Raw genomic sequence first — 23833 nt, 5'->3', positions numbered from 1 at the left:
TTTTATTATTTGTGTATAAAGCAGATAATCCCTATAAAAACGTTTGATTATATGCAATATGGCGCCCTTCATATCATCCGTGGAGTGCATCGCGCGTACGTGATTTGTGACAACATTTATGGTCAATGACAGCCTTTTTTATTCATTATATTTTGCAGGTTTGCATCTCTTGTTTACAATTTAAAATTTTTGCATTTTGCAAGCTTCTTTAGTCAAGTCAGCTATAGAAACCGCAATCGGGGGAGTAGAGAGTTTGAAATACTTTAAAAAGTACTCAATTTACTTAAGGATCTCAGTGTTCATAAATGAAGATATGTAATGGCGGAGTGACAGGCTGAACATTAATTTAGAATATTGTCACATGGTCTGAAAAAATTCGCCAGATATTATATCAGGAAAAGGGCATTAAAATAATGCGATGGCGTATGGTAATGTAAAGAAGCCCAAAGACAGCCATGTCTCGTTCTGCGATGCAAATGTTGTTGCTCATCGCTATCAATATTTGATGAACCAAATTATTTATTTGTCTTAAAGTACAAATTACGTATTGACAACATCTCAAGAATTACAGTCATCAAGTAGAGCAAGTGGTACGAATTTCCTTGTGAAAGATCTACAGTAATTCATACGACTTTCATCAGTGTGTAGTTGTACAAAGTTGCTGAAAAATCGACTTTTTAGTTGTGTCCTTGTTAATTTATATTAATATAGTGTAATAGTATTTAGCTGATAGCCCATGACCATTTATCATAAATACTTATTTACAACTGAACAGTGGCGTAACATTGCCTGTTGGCGCCCCCCACTGAAAAAGCGCCTCCCTGTTGGCGCCCTCTCCCCTTCTGGCGTCCTCCCTAAAATTGAACAAATTATATGATTTTAGAGGTAAAATAAGCTGGTAAAATCTCTAAAAAAGCGTTTTCTTGAGCAAATGCGCAGTTTTTATAGTACAGTAGTATGTTTTAAAGATTGGTGTGTCCTTGTAAGTACTAAGCTAAGGGACTATGTTATTAAAGCACTTCAAGAGCAGAAGAGCTATTCTGAGCCTAACAGGTAGGAAGTTGAGCTTTTTGAGGTATGATAGGTTCATGGATCCTCTTTCCATAAATACCAAAGATAAACATGCCACGAAAGTGCGGACATGATGAACAGATGAACAGAACACTGCACCCATAACAGCTATTGACAGGATCATCACAATGCAGCTCCTGAGTGAGTTAGAGCCTTGAAATTTAGAAAGACGACTGTTTCAGATTCAGATGCAACTTGTTCTAAACAGTGATTTGTGCTTAGAGTTAGGAGCAGCTCCATATTAGGTCCCTAATTTGAATAAAAGTGAATGTGTTAAATAAATAAGTTATCAATATTAGAGGTTTTCTTTTAACTCAGATTTCAGAGCATCATATCACACAACTTAGAAATTATGTTATTGTCCATCCATAATATTGATTTTCAAAATAACACCTAAAGCTCCTCCACTCAAACGGTACTTGGTAACTGAACTGTGGTGTTTAGTGTATGCTAGATTGGACTCCTCTGATATTAGTAACATCATTTCAAATAATGAACCTACTCTGCAACCTGGTAGCTAAAGTGATTTAGCTATTATTATTTATGTATGAGCCTGTAAATCAAACCAATTTTTCCATGCTTTTATCACTTAGACACTTATTATTATAAAACCAATTCAGTGAAATGATAATTTATTAACTATGAATATTTGAACTTAATGTGTATTCATTGTGGGTATAAAATAAAATCTTTTTTTACTCTGTATCTCTTTCACCATCACCAATAATTCATGATATTATATAATGTGTAATAATCGACAATTTATTTTGACCTAGATGATTGCTGTAGTATTTTCTAATCGCAATTTTCATTCAGAAGATGATAATGACATAGCAATCTACTTTACAAAGATCTCAGACTGGTGTCTGCATACATGTCTTAAGTCAACAGTCTCGGTAAGCTACTTTATACTTCTACTTGGGGTCATACTAGTAGTATCATAATTAGTGCATTATATAACTTAAGTTTTTAGTAACGTTTCAATCATTCATTGCCAGATAGAGGATTCTGTTGATCAATGTTCGTACCCCTCGACGGCCCTCCGCTCCTCCCCTGGCCCTCCTCATCCAATACCATTGGATCTATACCTGCTTGTTACGTCATCACATAGAATTATAACTCATTTCTGCATCGTTTTGTCTTCTAAGCAGTAAGCATATCATTTACCTTTACAAACTGAGCTTGGCAAACATCTGAAAACCTCCATATTATTGCTATAATTTCATCATCAAAATGTGCAAAAATATCACATGTAATAATATATCAGACGAAGGACTGCCAAAAGTGCAAGAAATCAGGTCATTTCTCATACGATAACTTATAAAGCACTCCTGGTGTGATAAGTCTGGTCTAAAGTTCACGTTTCATAAACACACCACTGTTATAAGAGGCTATATCTGGAACTCTTGTACAATCTAGTGCACAACGAAATGAATTTGGCGTTGCGTTATCTATAAGTCTGTATTCAGAGAACTAATTATATTTAAGAAATATTGGGTGTAGCACACATTGCATCATTGCATTTCAGGCACACGATTTGTAATAGAATTTAATAGAATCGAGCTAAACGATTTTGAAACAACGAACAATCATTTAATTTCTCGTTATTATCATTGCAATAGAAATTGTGGTCACCTCTTTTCTAAGGTCATTTGTCATACAGCTGCTTGTGGGCATGGTGGTATTTATAATGGGTTACCCATAATACCGTTTTCTCACACTCTGTTGGTAATGGCCTTGCCTGCACTCGGCCCAGCGGTCGTGTGTTACTAAACGGTTGGGAATAATAACTGTTGCTTTTCCTAACCTCGTAACCCGTTTTACAATGTCTATTATATTGTGAGGTCTAGATCCAGTTTCATTTTAAGTTCCATCTCTGTTACCTGACCTATGGAGGAAATTAATCGTATTAAAGCCTTATTTGTTGCTTTAACGAGATTAGAAGCGCTAGATGAAGAACTACAAAAGCTCGTTCGTCACATTATTTACCAATGGGATGTGGTTTCCTGCCGTAATTAAAACAGACTTTAATAAATATCACATACAAGATATAGTAAAATTAATTCATACCAAAAATTCTGCCAATTTCCACATTTCCAGAGTTTAATAAACTGCTCCCAGTGTAATTACCAATATTATAGCATACAAATTACATTCACAATATACCGTCAGAACTGCTCTGGCAAGTAGCCAATAGCCATTGCGATCCAATTATATGAAATTAAGAAATTACGTGGATGTAGCCGGGGTAAATTCTTTTTGTTCTGGCTCAGATATACGGAAATAAGGAGCTGGGTGTACAAAGTGCAGGTTGCACTGTTGTAGGGTGAGGAATACTGCGGTCTGCGATATTATCTGTATTACCACATTATGACACAACTGTAAAATAATGGTGATATTGAGCGCAGCTTTGGAACATATTGTTGCATTTTATGATTATGTTTGTCTTGAAATTCTTGGAAAAACAGTGGACCACGCAGATTGTGCAGCAGATTGTTTACTGCAAATAATATTAATATTATGTTGTGTCGTCAGTGTTAGGATCAAGTCGTTCTTAGTGTTACGATTTATATGAGTTTATGTACCTTTTTAAATTTATCTTTACTGCATTATTCTTGGTACTTTAGTTCCGTAATTCTAATTACTCAGGACTAAAAATTAAGATCTTCCAACCTAGTGACCCTGACTTTCCTAACTAAAATACGTGACGTCACAGAATAGCCATAACGCACTGTTTACAACTGTATTCAAAGACAAGCGACAGTGTGCTCGTAGTAAATTACCACTGCAATTCCACACCCCCCACCGTTTAACTTTAACAAAATACTTAGAGAATGTGTGCGTGGTTATTGCTCGGTAGTGGTCCTTGTGACCACTGTTCTTAGCCTGCAAATATGTTTTAATCATTGTTTTTGGTAATGATCGTCTCCTTCATGCCAAGTACTGTTGTGACATTTGCTAATGAAAACGGCCATAGGAACGCAATTAACGAGGCTAATTGTAAACTCTCCATCTGTTTCACTGTTCATTGTTGTAATTAATTATCATGAGTTTGAAGGCTAATTATATATAATAAATAAGGACCAGTTGTTATGATCATGATAAATTCCTTGTCAGTCTAACAATTCTATTAAGTTCTTGTAAGAGCTCCAGTGCATTGTGCATGTTATTGTTACATTGTGTTTGAACACTGATTAATGACTGCAAGGAGAGAAGTCCAAACTTTGGTAGGTAGGTAGTAGGTACGGGACTGTATTTAACGTAACGCTGAAATTGAAGTATCAGTCAATCTCAATGAAAAGGAAGTAATCTGAGTCGGATTGAAATTCTGGACTATTCAGTAGAAATACACGGAGTGCTACCAACACAGTACGGGGTGTTACCGAGCTGATACTGATGATTAATTGTATTAGATAACAGACACTTTCCTGCCCAACTACATAGTGTTGTAACATGTACATATTTAGTACATCTCTTATCTACACTGTAGACTATACTACAAGTAACTAGTATACACCTAGTAACTCCTCCCCCTTCTTCCTCCCAGCACTCCTCTATATCCTGTATCTCCTCTGTGTTATCTCCTCTATTATACTCCTCTATCTATTCATAGCCTCTTACCTTTACTTGTTATAATAACGGCACTGATATGACTGTGGACCTCAGATTAAGTTGCAGTCGTTCTGCAACACTAGCCTAACATTATCTTACTAAACTAATTAAAATACACTAGCTATAATTTACTAATTTAAATATACTAATTAAGATGAAGCTAAGGTCATGGGTTTGGTGGCTCTTGACCTGCAGCATTATATAGTTATATTATTTGACTTAATACTAATTAAAAAAGATAAGGGTTTGGTCGTTCTGCGAGACCGGCACTGCATTATCCTTCTACGATAATTCAAATGGAGCCGAAGTGATGTACCGTGATAGTTCATCTTGGTTTAAATCCAATCACAATCCTATGTTAATGTTATAGCCAAGTTACTTTTTTCTACGATCTATTGTTTATGGTTCCAAGGCCCTTCTTAGTTTGACAAAGAAGTGTTTAATTATTTCATTGTGTACCCGCTTACTTATAACCTACTGTTACTAATCACACGTGTTTTGAGCTGTGAGTTGGTGGATAATTTCATAATAATGACGTAGGACACGTGACTTAGCAGTTAACACACGTGATTCAGTGACGTAAGACACGTGACGTAGGACACGTGATTCAGTGACGTAGGACACGTGATTTAGGACACGTGATTTAGGACACGTGTATCCACAATTTAAATTGTTACATTGTACACTCTCTATGTCTATACTCATCACGTACGCGATTAAAACTGGGCTTAACTCCCTCGCTCTCGGTATATTTAAGATGACCTGATCTGTTATTAACCAGCTCTAGTTTCTAGTCTTACAAAGTCTGAATATAACGGGCCCAGTTCAACAATATTTTACATTATCAGACTGCTAAATAGTATCACATTCAATAGAACTATAGTTGTCGTACAGCTGGCGGCGGAGGCTGGAGTCCCTCTACACACCATCCTACACTTACTGTCTACTTCACGGGAGATCACCCCACCACACCCCACCAAACCACACCTCCCGACTAAAGACACATGATTACTTGTGGGCTGCTGGATTACAGCTGCCCGGGTGTCTGCATGAAACACATTGTTACTTATGGTGGGGGGCTGTGCACATTGTACTCTAACAGAAGCTGTGTGTGTAGAGTTTCTCAGGTGTGCGTCCTGAACATCATGTGATGTTGGAGCACTGGGCGGGGTAGGATAGTATATCATGTGATGGTGGAGCACTGGGCGGGGTAGGATATAAATTACATGTAGTGTGCACCAGCTTGATGATATATAATAATTATTGATTATGTAGCTGTTACTTAGTTACTTATCGCTAATAATTATCATGGAACTACTCCTCTCATTTGAAAGATGTTGAGACATGTTTAGTTAAGATACAAATTTGAAATTGATCTGTATTCTGTAAACGTGTTCCATTTTACCACTGCCACGTAGAACAGACCTCGCACAGCGGGACTTATTGAAAATTTGGGATACAAGTTTCAGATCGAGGTAAAATATTTTTAAGGTGCTGAGTTATAGCTAAAGGTCTCTGGAATCTGAGACCTACACATTCAGCTATAATTGTAGCTTCGAGTGTAGCTGCAAATATGGCCTAGTCAAGTAGCTGCTGTTATAATTGCAGTGTGTAGCTTCAAATATGGCCTAGTCAAGTAGCTGCTGCTACAATTGTAGTGTGTAGCTTCAAATATGGCCTAGTCAAGTAGCTGCTGCTATAATTGTAGTGTGTAGCTGCAAATATGGCCTAGTCAAGTAGCTGCTGCTACAATTGTAGTGTGTAGCTGCAAATATGGCCTAGTCAAGTAGCTGCTGACTTGCATTTCAGATAAAAACCATGTAACCATCAAGCACTCGGTAGGATTAGTTCTTATATGGTCTAGGTATTCAGTATTCTCAGGCTGGGTGGTTGTCGTGCTGCAACAGTAAATAAAACAGGCCCATTATTTATATAGCTTATTGATTATGTTAAAATTGCAACTTTATCTTTACCCTGCGCAGTGCGCATCTGCAAATTATTTTCAACAATAAACTGGCGGAACAAATCTCAGATCAGTCACCCTATCATTGGAGTAGAGTATTGTAGAGTGTAGATTTTAAATATTATGTCAGTTGACAGTCTGGGAACGGAAGGTTACTCGAAACTAGAACTATGCCTTTCCTTGCATAATTAGCAGCGACAAGATCAAGATTCCCTAGCATAATTAGGTTGAACGAGCAGACGCGGACGGCTCTTTAAATATCTCTTAGAGCAGTTTAAACCTGCTCCAACATGTTCAACATGTCCAGCATGTTCAACAACGATGTCCGCTCCTTGATGGGGAGTGTATGATATTTCATCAGAACGTTATTTTTCGTGATAATAATAAAATGCCGTACGTAAGTGTTTAGTTTTTACTGAGTAGCAGCATACAGTACACTGTACAATACGATGCTTATAGCAGTATAAAGTGAGGGTCCTGCTATAGATTATATATAAGTGGTGTTACTCACTACAAGATTAACAGATTGAGATAAAGAGTGTCAATGTTGCTCAGTGTACACCAGTACATCTGTACTTGTTGTCATGGCAATCAGTTGGGAAAGATTGAAAACTTGCACTGACTTAATTCTTACTTATTATATGGTATGTGTCCATGTCCACTCGAATATTTCTGGCTTGTAACTTGAGCTTACCTTCTAGGGAGCGAGCCAATGACTTCCTGATTGGTACGGTACAGACTGTACCGTCCATTTACTATACCATTTAAACAATGGTTTAACTTCTTCAAATACTCTGTTACTCTCCATATTTCTAAATCTTGCAGGTGGATAACCTCCACAGCCTAATATTCAAGTTACGACTTACGATGCAGTCTTGTCTTCCAGAAAGCTTGCAGCTCTTGTCAGACTGCATTTAAAATGGTTCATATTTTCTTGGCGATTTAATCTTGTAATTGGCGAGACTTCTGTCGATGGCAATTTTTCTACCAACTTATAGCAAATAACGCATTTCCCGGTATTCTCTTGTCGCAATGGCATGGTAATGTGTATTTTAAAATTTGATTTCGAATTGGACTATACCATTTCCGAGTAAATCTTCGACAAATCAATTAGTTGGAATAAACTCTGCACTGGTGTATTCAGGGTTTCCTTGGAGGATGTAGTAGTATATATTTGCAAATGACATGTATTGAATGATTATAATAATTAATAATCTTTGATCGGGTTTACTGAGCCAGTATTGAGTATGATACCAAGATTGTTTTTGTCATTACGTCCTTTATACCGGACATTTAGTCTTCTACAATACACAACCTCAAATAAATTTAATGTATATAATATTTACTGGGCACTTATATATATCTAGTGTCATTGTCTATATTATGTAGTGTGGTCAGTGCGTGGTGGACGAACTTAGATTTAACGCTGTTAACATTAATGATAATACACAAGGTGGACCTACCCACGCGTCGAGCAGCACTATTGCACCACTTGATTACTCAACAGTGTAAATTATTAGATCTTAATTAACCTATGTACCTTAATTAACCTATGTACAAGCTAATTAATTAAAGCTTAATTAACCTATGTACAAGCTATTTGAATCGCTGACTGAGCCGGTTTGTAGCCCTATACCTGGTCTCATGGACTCAATTATTATTCAAACTAATAGACGTGTGTAGACTGTAGAAGCCCATGGTGGTGAAAATTCCTTATTTTATCCCATAGTGTATACGTAATAATATGTTACTGAGGTAAAATGTGAGCTTTCCTTCAAGACTACTTGGTGAACATTTTCTCACGAAAAAACGAAAGTCATGAGTCATTTTCGTTTCTAATTATTGTCTATTGTGAACAAATTACTTTGTTGAGACTGAAAGGATTATCAGTAGACTCGTATGTACAAACCCCAGGGGACACGGAGGGGGGAATGCAACGTCAATTAATGTCAGTATTCCATAAAAACCCCAAACTGACATTGACATTAATTGACATTAATTGACATTAATTGACATTAATTGACATTAATTGACATTAATTGACATTAATATGTCTTGAAATTTTAGATTATCATTATTCGATAAATATTCAAGATATTCACGTCTATGTAAGTTAGACCGGTTCAAAAAAACAAAATGTCCTTGAATAATTATGATTATGTTCTTATCTGTTGATCCTTAGGTTCAAAGACCACCAAAAAAAATTTCGGCTTCCAACTCTTCCATCTTCGGTCCCCACCGGCCACGCCCATATTTTATTGGTTTCTTATACAGGTAAAATATCTAGAATCGGCTTTTTTAGTATGAAGGAGTAATGTAGCTGTTGACGTTGCATTCCCCCCGACACGGACACATTATAAGAAGATAAAGCTGCACTCCAATCCCATATTATTATCCATTATTTTGATACAGCTAAACTCCTCTATTATAGTCTATTATAGTCTATATTATCTATTATAGTCTATATTATCCAAGGTTACCTCATCAGTCTGTGACCAACAAAAAGCCTGGCTCTTAGCTCTGAAAACCACTATTACAAGGCTCCGCAGTGAGTGAGCTACAGGTAATTAAATTGAAGGTGATAATGAACAATTTCCCCTACAAAATTTAGATCTGCACCATTTCTTGCAGTCCACTGTACCATTCCCCTCAGCTCCTTGTTTCCACTCCTTTAGCAGCTCCTTACAAATTTATTTAGAAAAGAAATTATTAGGCTGTCATTAATCGAAGCAATTGGTGCGGCTACCGACTCGAAATTTTAACGAGAGAAATTAATTTTACCACCAAACTTTTGCTCCTCATGATCATCGTGTACCTTGCTATTCATAGATTTATAATAATCTCGTAACTCATTTAATTTTAAATTTCAATTATCGCTATCTATAATTGTCCTAAATTGATGAGACGCATTATAGCACGAATTTATTAATACACAACCTCAAAACAATACTTCTATCTTGTTAATTAGTGTGTAATAAGGTCAAGGACACATTTACACATTTAATACCAGCTCGATAATTATGATATCTACGTCACACCATAATTAATCAATTAATGAAACAATTATCGAGTGAGTCGATTTTGAGAGAATTATTTTCATCCGGCGGAAAAGCACAGTATTCTTCAGAATGAAAGTTGATTGCTAAGACAAAGGTACCTTTGAGTTGTGTAGGGAGGCTTTTGTTCATTACTACAAAACACGTGGTATCAGCTGTATGATTGTATTAGCACACGCATTGTGCACACTTCACATGTGTACATCTCCTTAACACGCTTCACACTCTCTGTATCCACTGTCTAGCTAGTACCTACCTGTGTACTACAGTACTACCAGGTAGTATCCAGTACCTACTTCTTACTAGTAGTAGTGTACTACATTAGCCAGTACCTACTACTTACTAGTGCACTACAGTAGACCAGTAGCCAGTACCTACTACTTACTAGTGTACTACAGTAAACCAGTAGACCAGTACCTACTACTTACTAGTGCACTACAGTAGACCAGTACCTACTACTTACTAGTGCACTACAGTAGACCAGTACCTACTACTTACTAGTGTACTACAGTAGACTAGTAGCCAGTACCTACTACTTACTAGTGTACTACAGTAAACCAGTAGACCAGTACCTACTACTTACTAGTGCACTACAGTAGACCAGTACCTACTACTTACTAGTGTACTACAGTAGACCAGTAGCCAGTACCTACTACTTACTAGTGTACTACATTAGCCAGTACCTACTACTTACTAGTGTACTACAGTAGACCAGTAGCCAGTACCTACTACTTACTAGTGTACTACAGTAAACCAATACACCAGTACCTACTACTTACTAGTGCACTACAGTAGACCAGTACCTACTACTTACTAGTGTACTACAGTATACCAGTAGCCAGTACCTACTACTTACTAGTGTACTACATTAGCCAGTACCTACTACTTACTAGTGTACTACAGTAGACCAGTACCTACTACTTACTAGTGTACTACAGTAGACCAGTACCTACTACTTACTAGTGTACTACAGTAGACCAGTACCTACTACTTACTAGTGTACTACATTAGCCAGTACCTACTACTTACTAGTGCACTACAGTAGACCAGTAGCCAGTACCTACTACTTACTAGTGTACTACATTAGCCAGTACTTACTACTTACTAGTGTACTACATTAGCCAGTACTTACTACTTACTAGTGCACTACAGTAGACCAGTAGCCAGTACCTACTACTTACTAGTGTACTACAGTAAACCAGTAGACCAGTACCTACTACTTACTAGTGCACTACAGTAGACCAGTACCTACTACTTACTAGTGTACTACAGTAGACTAGTAGCCAGTACCTACTACTTACTAGTGTACTACAGTAAACCAGTAGACCAGTACCTACTACTTACTAGTGCACTACAGTAGACCAGTACCTACTACTTACTAGTGTACTACAGTAGACCAGTAGCCAGTACCTACTACTTACTAGTGTACTACATTAGCCAGTACCTACTACTTACTAGTGTACTACAGTAGACCAGTACCTACTACTTACTAGTGTACTACAGTAGACCAGTACCTACTACTTACTAGTGTACTACAGTAGACCAGTACCTACTACTTACTAGTGTACTACAGTAGACCAGTACCTACTACTTACTAGTGTACTACAGTAGACCAGTACCTACTACTTACTAGTGTACTACAGTAGACCAGTAGCCAGTACCTACTACTTACTAGTGTACTACAGTAAACCAGTAGACCAGTACCTACTACTTACTAGTGCACTACAGTAGACCAGTACCTACTACTTACTAGTGTACTACAGTAGACCAGTAGCCAGTACCTACTACTTACTAGTGTACTACATTAGCCAGTACCTACTACTTACTAGTGTACTACAGTAGACCAGTACCTACTACTTACTAGTGTACTACAGTAGACCAGTACCTACTACTTACTAGTGTACTACAGTAGACCAGTACCTACTACTTACTAGTGTACTACAGTAGACCAGTACCTACTACTTACTAGTGTACTACAGTAGACCAGTACCTACTACTTACTAGTGTACTACATTAGCCAGTACCTACTACTTACTAGTGCACTACAGTAGACCAGTAGCCAGTACCTACTATTTACTAGTGTACTACAGTAAACCAGTAGCCAGTACCTACTACTTACTAGTGTACTACATTAACCAGTACTTACTACTTACTAGTGTACTACATTAGCCAGTACTTACTACTTACTAGTGCACTACAGTAGACCAGTAGCCAGTACCTACTACTTACTAGTGCACTACAGTAGACCAGTAGCCAGTACCTACTACTTACTAGTGTACTACAGTAAACCAGTAGCCAGTACCTACTACTTACTAGTGTACTACATTAGCCAGTACCTACTACTTACTAGTGCACTACAGTAGACCAGTAGCCAGTACCTACTACTTACTAGTGTACTACAGTAGCAAGTACCTACTACTTACTAGTGTACTACAGTAAACCAGTAGCCAGTACCTACTACTTACTAGTGTACTACAGTAGACCAGTACCTACTACTTACTAGTGTACTACAGTAGACCAGTACCTACTACTTACTAGTGTACTACAGTAGACCAGTAGCCAGTACCTACTACTTACTAGTGTACTTCAGTAGCAAGTACCTACTACTTACTAGTGTACTACACTCAACAGTAGACCAGTACCTACTACTTACTAGTGCACTACAGTAGACCAGTACCTACTACTTACTAGTGTACTACAGTAGACCAGTAGCCAGTACCTACTACTTACTAGTGTACTACAGTAGACCAGTACCTACTACTTACTAGTGTACTACAGTAGACCAGTACCTACTACTTACTAGTGTACTACAGTAGACCAGTACCTACTACTTACTAGTGTACTACAGTAGACCAGTACCTACTACTTACTAGTGTACTACAGTAGACCAGTACCTACTACTTACTAGTGTACTACATTAGCCAGTACCTACTACTTACTAGTGCACTACAGTAGACCAGTAGCCAGTACCTACTATTTACTAGTGTACTACAGTAAACCAGTAGCCAGTACCTACTACTTACTAGTGTACTACATTAGCCAGTACTTACTACTTACTAGTGTACTACATTAGCCAGTACTTACTACTTACTAGTGCACTACAGTAGACCAGTAGCCAGTACCTACTACTTACTAGTGCACTACAGTAGACCAGTAGCCAGTACCTACTACTTACTAGTGTACTACAGTAAACCAGTAGCCAGTACCTACTACTTACTAGTGTACTACATTAGCCAGTACCTACTACTTACTAGTGCACTACAGTAGACCAGTAGCCAGTACCTACTACTTACTAGTGTACTACAGTAGCAAGTACCTACTACTTACTAGTGTACTACAGTAAACCAGTAGCCAGTACCTACTACTTACTAGTGTACTACAGTAGACCAGTACCTACTACTTACTAGTGTACTACAGTAGACCAGTACCTACTACTTACTAGTGTACTACAGTAGACCAGTAGCCAGTACCTACTACTTACTAGTGTACTTCAGTAGCAAGTACCTACTACTTACTAGTGTACTACACTCAACAGTAGACCAGTACCTACTACTTACTAGTGTACTACAGTAGACCAGTAGCCAGTACCTACTACTTACTAGTGTACTACATTAGCCAGTACCTACTACTTACTAGTGTACTACAGTAGACCAGTAGCCAGTACCTTCTACTTACTAGTGTACTACAATAGATCTTTACTTTGTCTTTACCGGATATTCATTGTGTAATGTGTATATTATTCTTCCTTTTCAATGGTCTCAATTCTAAAGCCGTCCTTTTCTGTCACGCACTATACGAGGAGCTGAAAACAGGGTATTGTACAGCGTGTATAACATTAATATAAGGTATCTTGTTTAATGTTTACCTTGCATTCCTGCACTTTCACTTTCCGATCAGAGTCGGGCAAATACCAGTGAGCGTGTCATTAGACCTTGTCAAAATGAACCGGTCCTATTAATAGTAACAGTGCAAAATTGAAATGCTTGATCAAGCTCTCGCTCCGCTCTATATCTTAATGGACTCAAGAAATAAAGAGGTCGGAGAGATCGTGACGTCAATTTAAACGAGAAGCATTTCAAGCATGGAGCTGATGTATCTAATTCATTAATCCTCATGTTAAAGCAAGGTCTGGAGTTCTACTTTCAGACTTGATATACATCAAACTGGGTAACTAGGACTGGTATGTACTGAATCTACTGATGTATAATAATTATATTCCCTGGTACTTGTGTTGTGTAAGATTTCAGCTAGCATCAGTTTCGTGGATGCAATCTTAGTTTTGCCATCCTCGAGTTCAATAAATTCCGTTTATATGTACATAGTTGTGTCACGCGTATATTAACATTCATTATTATATACAAACAGTGAAGCGCTACTTGTAGTTTTAAAATGTTCCATTACGGACAAATGAACAGAGATATTTACAAATAATAGGGGCATATAGATAGAAGTAACTAGGGATAGAGATAGAACCACGCAATCTGAGAGTTTAACATGAAATTTGGGCCATAATATCTAGACAAATTGTTACAATAGAGGTAATATTAGCATATTCTCCCAGGCATTCCTTCCACTAAAATATGAGCATAGTGTATGATTTTAAAACTCGTGATCACTGCTACAAATAATGTGTTATAGCAAGGAGCTGGAGGTGTTTGTTTTGACACGTGACATTGGCTGACCAACCAGTTTGCGGCAATGCAATATCAACCAGAGTGGCTGTCACGTGTTGGAATAAACACTAAGGAACAAGGGGTAGCATTTCCATAATATCACAGTCACCTCTCCACATGCCATTACCATGACCGGAGATAACGCTGGTGTGTGGTTGTACAGTGGGGGACCTGTGGAAAAGTACACATTGTCATTGTGTATATTGTATGTATACATATTGTATACATACAATACACCCCTATGCAATAGGGCTCCAATGTAAGTTTACGGAGAATAGATTATAATTTTTATAAGCACAGTGTTGCACAAGATGATATACTGAAACTCAATGCGTGGGAGAAGGAATGGCTCCTAAGATTCAATGTGAAGGATGGCAAGTGTAAGGTACTACATATTGGGCGTAACAATCCAATGCACGAGTACTTCATGAATGGGGAACGCCTCCCCCAAGTGAAGGCAGAAAAGGATCTTGGAGTTCTAACTACCAGAAACCTGGACTGGAGTGATCATATAGATAAGTCCGTGAAAAAAGCAAAGTCTGTTATAGGCTGGATCAAACGAAGTTTGATCTGCCGTAACAAATTTGTTATGCTAAATGTCTACAGAACTCTAGTTCGACCTCACATCGAATACGCTGTGCAAGTGTGGAATCTACCAGCAGAGCACGGAAACTGGAGGACTATTAAGAAGATAGAAGACGTTCAGAGAGAATTTACACGAATAATCGACGGGATTGGTATCCTACCATACGATGAGAGACTGAGAATCCTCCAGTTAACAACACTACTGGAGCGCCGTATGAGGGGTGATCTTATTGAAACCTTTAAAATAACGACGGGTAAAGTGGACTATGGACAAGATCTTTTCAGGATATCACGTAGCGGTACCAAGATCCTAAAAGATAAAAGAGGAAATCAGGTCCTCAGTAACCGTGTTGCCAATTACTGGAACAAAGTACCAAGTTCGGTTAAAGAAGCCAGTTCAGTAGACGCATTCAAAGCTCGACTTCAATGTTATAAAAATGAACTGATAGCGAGTGGAGCATCGTCAAAGGGTCACTTCTGGGATCTCAGCGAAACCTTGATGTCAAAAATAAATACATGTGAGCATGATTCATATGCACATTTCATGTCTAATAACCCATTGATTGCTAAATACCGAGGAATCAATGTTTCTTGATTGTTAAATTCAGAACTACATGTTAACGTCCTAAAAATAATTAATCATTAAATGTTCCGGATAGGAACATTTTTCTTTTTGATAATATTGTGCGAACTGCAATAGCGTAGAGTGCAGTTGGGTTTCAAGTTTTGTCGAGATGGCCATGTGGCCATAATCCTATTATTACTATTATTATTATAATTTACACATCTTGCGATGGTACAGTGACACAGTGTACGGGGGAAGCTGGCTGGTACATTTCACACAGTGTACGAGAGAAGCTGGCTGGTACATTTCACACAGTGTACGAGAGAAGCTGGCTGGTACATTTCACACAGTGTACGAGAGAAGCTGGCTGGTACATTTCACACAGTGTACGAGAGAAGCTGGCTGGTACATTTCACACAGTGTATGAGAGAAGCTGGCTGGTACATTTCACACAGTGTACGAGAGAAGCTGGCTGGTACATTTCACACAGTGTACGAGAGAAGCTGGCTGGTACATTTCACACAGTGTACGAGTGAAGCGGCTGGTACATTTCACACAGTCTACGAGAGAAGCTGGCTGGTACATTTCACACAGTGTACGGGGGAAGCTGGCTGGTACATTTCACACAGTGAACCAGAGAAGCTGGCTGGTACATTTCACACAGTGTACGGGGGAAGCTGGCTGGTACATTTCACACAGTGTACGAAGAGAAGCTGGCCCGGGCCCCCGTAATCCGTGTTGACAAGTGAGCTCGAACTGGGAGATGCAATGAGTCTATAATCTAGGTGTGATCAGGGCCCACGCTGTCTAATATTATAGCGAGCATATCATATCCTAGCGACTGTAATTAATTGTGTCGACCTGTTAACACACACTGGTCTCGGTGTTTCCCCTCTCGTAACACTACTCAGTACAGCTCTACAAGTAGCAACATACGCTCTCACGACTCACAGCTCCTGCTGTACCAAACATAAGAATGGTAGGGGCCGGGGGAGGCAGTTTCGATTTTTGGAATTGGAGACTTATTTAACTTTCAAATATTGGTCAAAAGTGAGATTGAAAAGGGTTACAATTTGAGACATGAGCTGCACTTAAATCGGCTTTTTTGTTGCTGTTAAAAAAATGGCTCCCGAGGAAGCTAGATAGTCAAAATGACACCCCACCACCCCCCCCCCCATCCACCCCATTTTATATTAGTTTAAGTTACGACAGAATTTAATGAGAACGTGCTACTGCTCCCGGTGATACTGCTCCTCGTGCTCAATTTCCTGCAGCCACCGAGCAATTTCCCCAAATTTCCCCGTGATGAGGATTTAATCAACTCCAACCCATGCTCTGATCAAGTTTCATGTTCACATGTACCAAATTGATTATCCAAGGTGTCGTGCAACTCTTACTCCGTTGTGGATCTGAGCTGAGACGAAGTGCTAACCTGAATCCGCCACATTGGACGTGGGCGCTGTGTTCTGTGCTTCATCACTTCTGATCATTGGCCAGAACTGTGGTCACATCCAACCGCACCATCTTTTAATGTTTTCAATATAATATGTGTTTTACTTTCATCTTACATCTGATGTCACTCTTATATATTAGATCATTCGTGCTTTAGTAATAACAAGCGGGATAGTTATAGTGGTCAGACAAGGAACAGCGTGCTAATGACAATTGCAATACAACATATTGTTGTGATAATCAAGTTTATACATCACTTGTACTGATGCTAGTAGAAATGTCAATAATATGTTATATGACCACTTCAGGGAGCACTCAAGTACTAGTACCAGTTACCACTGTCCCAGTACCGGTGCGGTGCTAGTACCAGTATTAGTACCAGAGAAATATAGCCCGCTCTACTATATAATATAATATATACTGGCTATATTATATAACAGTACTATAATTTTGCGACTAATACTATGTAACCACATCGGAGATGAGCTATCTAAATACTAATGAAGCTCAGAGCATTATTTATTATTAGTATTTAGTCCTCACCGTAGCTTAGGCCAGTACTAATAGAAAGTATAATAGTTGTAAAAGCATATGGTGGCTGTAGAGGGTGGGGTAGAGAGATAGAGCGGAGAGAGAGAGAGAGGGAGGGAGGGATGGAGGGAGGGAGGGAGGGAGGGAGGGATGGAGGGAGGGAGCAGGGGCGTGCACAGGATTTTTGAAAGGGGTAGGCGAGGAGTCGGCGCGAAGCGCCGGCTCCAAGGCTACCACCGCGAGCGAAGCGAGCGGCGGCAGGGGCCCGGGGGCGCAGCCCCCGGAAAATTTGTTGACTAAATTATAGAATTATATGCTAAGCCAATAGGATTAAAGGATATCATTACAGAAGGTTCAAAGCAGTTGATACACACTTGGTCATTAGAAATTGCTGAACTTTATCAGCCTAGATGCCAAGTGGATATCATCAGCCATCTAACATTGTACATGAAGATACTAGATCAAAGTAGATACTTTAGCTCCTCTTTCCCATATTAATCTGCCTCTCTCTAATCACTAATGACTAATCTCTTGACTCTTTTAAGCTTGAACTGTTTCTTAATGTGATTCCCACCCAACCATGAAGGAGTGGCTACTTAGAATTAGGGCAGCCATTCCATGGAAAATGTATGCACAAGGCATATGTAACGGCCTTATTCAATTAGTTCGAAATTAGTACATATGTTTAAAAAGTAATACTTGTGTTTGATGTCGTTTAATTTTTTTGTGAAAATTTTTATAAAATTTGTTATAAAAATATTTTTTTGCTATATAAAGCAATTTTCGACAAAAAATTATAGGTCAACATTTCAAAAAGGGGGCGGCGACCGCCTCCATCGCCACCCCCTGGGCACGCCCCTGGGAGGGAGGGAGGGAGGGAGGGAGGGAGGGAGGGAGGGAGGGAGGGAGGGAGGGAGGGAGGGAGGGAGGGAGGGAGGGAGGGAGGGAGGGAGGGAGGGAGGGAGGGAGGGAGGGAGGGAGGGAGGGAGGGAGGGAGGGAGGGAGGGAGGGAGGGAGGGAGGGAGGGAGGGAGGGAGGGAGGGAGGGAGGGAGGGAGGGAGTTGCAATATTGTTGATGATATTGTTGTATAGTAATACAACACACATAACCCCGGCATGCGCAGGGATTATATTTCAATTTTTCCCGCGACGCGCGGGAAAAATTTATAATAATTTCGAGTGCGGAGCACGAGGGATTATTATGAAAATAACCCCGACGTGCTTTAGCACGAGGGGTTATTTTAATATAACTTAAGCGTGCCGGTGTTATGTGTTATAAACCCCTCCGGGTTAGTGCTAGGACCAACAAATTTGACATTTTACTCTTAATTCTAGCTATATGAGATCATCATGGAAAATATGAAATGGAATTGGGGACTTCCAAATAAATACAACTAAGGTACTATGACTTTTGAAATTGGCGTTATATCTAAACATTATTCCTCAGTCAGAACGTTGAATGAATATGAATATCGATAAGGGGCGTCGAGTTAAGCCTGGCAAGCGATAAAAGCTAATAATAATATCGTGTCATGAAGTTCATCAAAGTAGACGACTATAATACATGGCTTATATCAAACTCGACAAAATTAACCGAACCGGACAAAATCAAATGTAACCGTCGAGACAAGTTTTGGAACTGGTCCAATTAATGTAAGAGTTTAAGTAATGTAGTGTGCTGGAGTTTTGCCAGCGCCTGCAATTAGACCGATACGTAGATCGAGTGTATTTATAGTTCTTACGTTAAGCCATAGGTCACGTGACATTTTTTACCAATGCGCGTCGTAGTAGTTAGTCACGTGATACACGTCATCAAAACACGTGACAGTACGCGGTTTAAATTCTCATGGAATATCAAAACAAAACAAATCTTGTTGAGCCAAATTAGCGGGGCGGGATTATAAAAGCTGTGCCGGGGTTATTTATTCAGCGGGAAAAAACTAACAGCGGGAGCCGGGATTATCAGAATCTATTTAGCGGGAGCCGGGATTATCAGAATCTTATTCTATCCCGGAGGGGTTTATAATTAGTTAATAAAGAACTAAAACAACTTTTATACGACTTACTTTGCCGTAAAACGGATACACTGTGAAGAATGATCCAGGATCTTCTAAGAAGCATTATATTATATTCATTATTATATACTGGTAAACTCGCAGTAAGCGTAACGCCAGTAGACTAAACTGATGTGCGGAAACGGAATGCTTTATAATATAGTTAGTGATATCGTTACCAGCTGGGACGCGATATCAGCATGTTTTATATCATTCGTGGTGGCAGAAATCTGAAGCAGGAGCTTAATCTTAAACCCAACTATATTTCTTGGCTCTGGCACAGACAAACTTGGCGGGTAGAATTACAAAACTGAAGTTATACGCTCTTTAAATTTATAGAGCAAGTATTTTAGTGACACTGCGACCAGCTCTAATCCTGACAATTAACTTCATCTTGATCTTGGAGGATGTGCATTGACCACTTGGTTTGTTTTATTGTTGGTCTGTATTATGTACATAGCTACATTTTAAGTATTACATTTATGAAGAATTAGTTGCAAATTCATTCAATTTTCAAATCCAACTCAAATTGTACAATTAGCAGTACAATGTAGTACAATGCAGTATAATTTCTTACGGAACAAAATTGAACATTTGCACGTGCAGTGACGTACGAACAAACAATGCTTCCCACGCAGATTCTTTCTCTTCATCTCTTGCTCTTCCTAAAATAACTGGAAAAAATCCCGTGCCTTGTAAAATATAGTTATAGTGAACACTTACATCATATAGTTAATTTTGCTTTTGCCTGATAATGGGAGGAATCTTGGAATCTTTTTGATGCGCTATTCAATATGTCTTAGATTTCATACAAATTGATAATTTGTTGGAAGCCATTTTCTCAGCACACTTAAGCACGGAGTCTTCGAGACCAAGTGAAGCTTGTAGATCTGGAACCTTCTAGTCGGTCAATTTTTGACATTCTCGGCAGCTAAATTCACACTAACATGACAAACGTTTATATTATGCGATTTAAAATGATTGTATTCTCAAAACAATCGCGAGGAACAGCGCCTGATACTATTATATATAGTATTGATATATAGTATTTATTATATATTAGTATTTTCAGTGAATCAATTTATTTTTAAGATTGTAAATTTTCGCTAACATTGTTATGATTGTTCGGACAGCTGGGTAGGGACAGCTGGGTGGGGACAGCTATGTGTTATTCCACATCCAGTTAGTAACCATAGTAAACAGTTAGTAACCATCCTAGTAACCATACACCAGTTTTTCTCAAGACCCGTCTAACATTCTTTCTTTCTGTTCAGTTCTACAGTTCGGAGATAAACATCAGATTACGAGCTCATTTTAACAAAGCATTGCTTTTTCTCCGTTCTAACAATCTAACCAGTTTTGAGCGTGACTAACTAGTTCCATTATACGTGTAGTGACCAGCCGGTTCTGTGACGTCATCAGTCAACTTCATATCATCCGATCTATATAGTCGGGGTTTTTGTAACTGGGGGTTTTAACGTACGGGATAATCCACCTTAGTAAAACAATAAAACAAAAAATATAAAGTCGAAAACAAAACGTTTGCGACCACAAAGTAAACTATCATTAGTCATCACCAACAAGAAATACTCAATCCACCACATTAACCAGTCCTCTAGCCAAGTATTAAAATGATGATAGCCCAGACTGCGCTCCCTTTGTGGGACCGGGCCCGATATTTTCTCTATAAAAGTGACGTAAGCGCCTCTCTTTTTAGTAGATCCCTTTGTTGCTGCCCAGTGGCTCATGTAAGCGTGTCAGGGTACATTGTTTTCCTGGTAGAGAGTAATCCAGCTGATCCCTCTCCCTGTCTGAACACAGGTCCCTACTCCCATTATTATTATCAAACCTTGATATGATCACTTCACAAGTTGGTTCGATTTAATTTCAAACGCTTATTATTTGATGAAGCTAGCAGTCTAAGTAGTTCTTAGTACTGTTTTTTGCGTATGTTTGAAGCTTCCCTAGACGTTTACAAAATCGAGATTACCCACTGGAGCACTGGATAACCGCAGTCACAGTCACTGTGTCAGAACTGTTTAGGGTTCTGAAAACTAATTTATTGTTCAGGAGCTTTCGAAAATCGTGCGATTAAAAAATCAGGCGTTTCTGGTTGAAGACAAAATTAGGAAATTGTGTCCATGAGTAATTGATGACTTGAATTTTTACTGGATTTTAATTGGTTCATGGTATTTTTGGGGTCGGTATTAAATTACACAAATTTAGAATAATGAAAATTTAGGGATAATTCAGGGTTGCAGGATACCTACTACACCAGAGAAAAATATTGGGTCGTAATCTCAATCATGAGATTTACCTCGAGCCAATCCATGCCTCACAATATCTATCGTGTTATAAGTCCAATAAGGGGTTTGAAACCCTAAACCATTCCAATTCACATTGATATAACTGACGGCAAACAACATATTAACGGAATATGCTATGCAATGTTCGTCATTACACAGAATTCCGACCTGACTTGAATTCCAACTACTCAGCTTGCACATTTTGGGGAGAGGTAAGGTTGTGATGTAAAGAGAAGATATTACTTATTTTAGGCGGCATTCTGTCGATAGTAGCGATATTAGACACCAGAAATAGTCCTGATGTAGTTATCACATATTACAGTTATTATAAGTTTCTTAATCGTGATCTATTTAAGTTACAGTTCCTTTTTGTTTCTGATCAGACTGTTTACCGACTCATTTGAATATCTTTCTAGTTTAGTATAAATATAATCAGGAACAGCCAAATATTTGCCTTGGAACTATTTTCTTAGTATTATATAATGTCCACGTCCCCTTTCCTTCAAGATAAGATAGGGTAGAATGACTGGGCGTGTTATTCTGATGCTTCACAATCACTTTCTAGAATTTTGTCTCACCACAAGATTTTGGAAATGCCATTGGGAGTGGTGACGTGATCTAACAATTAATTCATCTCATTTTTTCAAACCAAATCCTCGTGGAATCCCTTCTTCCTCCCTTCTTAATATCTTTCGTTATATTTATCTGACTGGCGCTGAACATGATAATCTTGGCCTCTCTTTTGTTTCACTTGCAATAAACGAATATTAACACTATAACCTTTTCTCATAAAACCTATAATAGAGAGGAATATTAGGTCAGGGGACCCTTTACTTGTTTGTGAATTAATCGTTTATCCAAATTATAAATGTTTAGATCGTTTTTGTGACTTTTCTCACCCAGTCTATCTTTACAGGTCACATGGGGTGTGCTGCAAGTGTTCACGCAACCGACAGCCAGTGCAAAGATCCTAAACACAAGGTAATATTATATCCCGCTTGAATGTCCTATCATTATCAACACTTTGTTCGTAAAAGCATAAAAATTGATAAAACTTTTTATTAATAGCTCCTGAAACGGTGGTCCAGATTTCTAGGAATTTAAAAGCCATTAAAATGCAATGGTTGTACGTGTGAGGGGTGAGAGTCAAGAATTTGCATCACTTTAAGTTACTAAGATACTGTGATGATACACAGAATTTCAGTGTTGAAATTCTGAAATTCACTGTCTCATAGATCTAGAACTAGATACACAAATTACAAATGTTGTATAAAATATTCTGTGAGCTCATTAAGGGGTGCTGTAGACGTGTAGACGTACTAACTACCACATAATATTACTTACAATATTATGTTGCCCGTCATAATTATCAGCCGGCTCTTTGTAGTCTGTAAATGTAATGTAGTCTGTTTATATGGCAAATGTGTGGACAAAGGTCCCTGCCGTCTGCCATTCTTATGCTTATTATTTTACACATGATGTTGACCGCGAGCTCCGGTTTGATATATTTAATGAAAGTGGGACAATGTCATTGTCTCAGCTACATTTCAATAAGGATTGCAGTATAGCAGACTTGTGACGTTCTTTCACATTGTTAAGTCGCTTATTTTGATGTGTTGACGTAGGTTAAAACGTTTTCGTGTCTTTCAGAAGCATTATAAATTATAATACGTCTCTTAAAAGCATAATTATAATAATATGTCTCTCAAAAGCATAATATGCCCCTCAAAAGCATACTAATGTCTCTCGGTAGATATAATTGTAAAAAGCAATCTTCCTTCAAATTCTGTCAATATCCTTAAAACTGGGACCCCGAAATGCCCTCGTAAAGACGTCATGCTGAAATGAGTACAGCGACTATGAATTTGAATTGGTATCCACTATAATAAACGGAACCTCTAAATTTTTGATTGGATTTTACAGCTGGTTAAAAGTTTTAAGCATGATCTCGTACTTAACACTTAG

General features: G+C 38.5%; 1 protein-coding gene across 12 annotated transcripts in view; it reads left to right on the top strand.

The window, feature by feature from the left end:
• The first annotated feature begins 1878 nt into the window (after positions 1 to 1878).
• Positions 1879 to 23833, top strand: part of LOC134826394 (high affinity cAMP-specific and IBMX-insensitive 3',5'-cyclic phosphodiesterase 8B-like) — a 56416-nt gene continuing 34461 nt past the window's right edge. For all 12 annotated transcript variants that reach the window (XR_010161700.1, XR_010161699.1, XM_063838746.1 and 9 more), the window contains exons 1-2: positions 1879 to 1967; positions 22785 to 22849. Coding sequence is in view for 10 of the 12 variants with exons in the window: in XM_063838746.1 (XP_063694816.1) it covers positions 22790 to 22849 (60 nt within the window). In the remaining 2 variants the exon portion in view is untranslated. The remainder of the gene's footprint in view (positions 1968 to 22784; positions 22850 to 23833) is intronic.

This window comes from Bolinopsis microptera, chromosome 2, assembly GCF_026151205.1.
Source record: "Bolinopsis microptera isolate Bmic1 chromosome 2, MBARI_Bmic_1.0, whole genome shotgun sequence".
Classification (NCBI taxonomy): Eukaryota; Metazoa; Ctenophora; class Tentaculata; order Lobata; family Bolinopsidae; genus Bolinopsis; species Bolinopsis microptera.
Note: the sequence above shows the minus strand (reverse complement) of the source record. Positions and strands in the feature narration are given on the sequence as shown.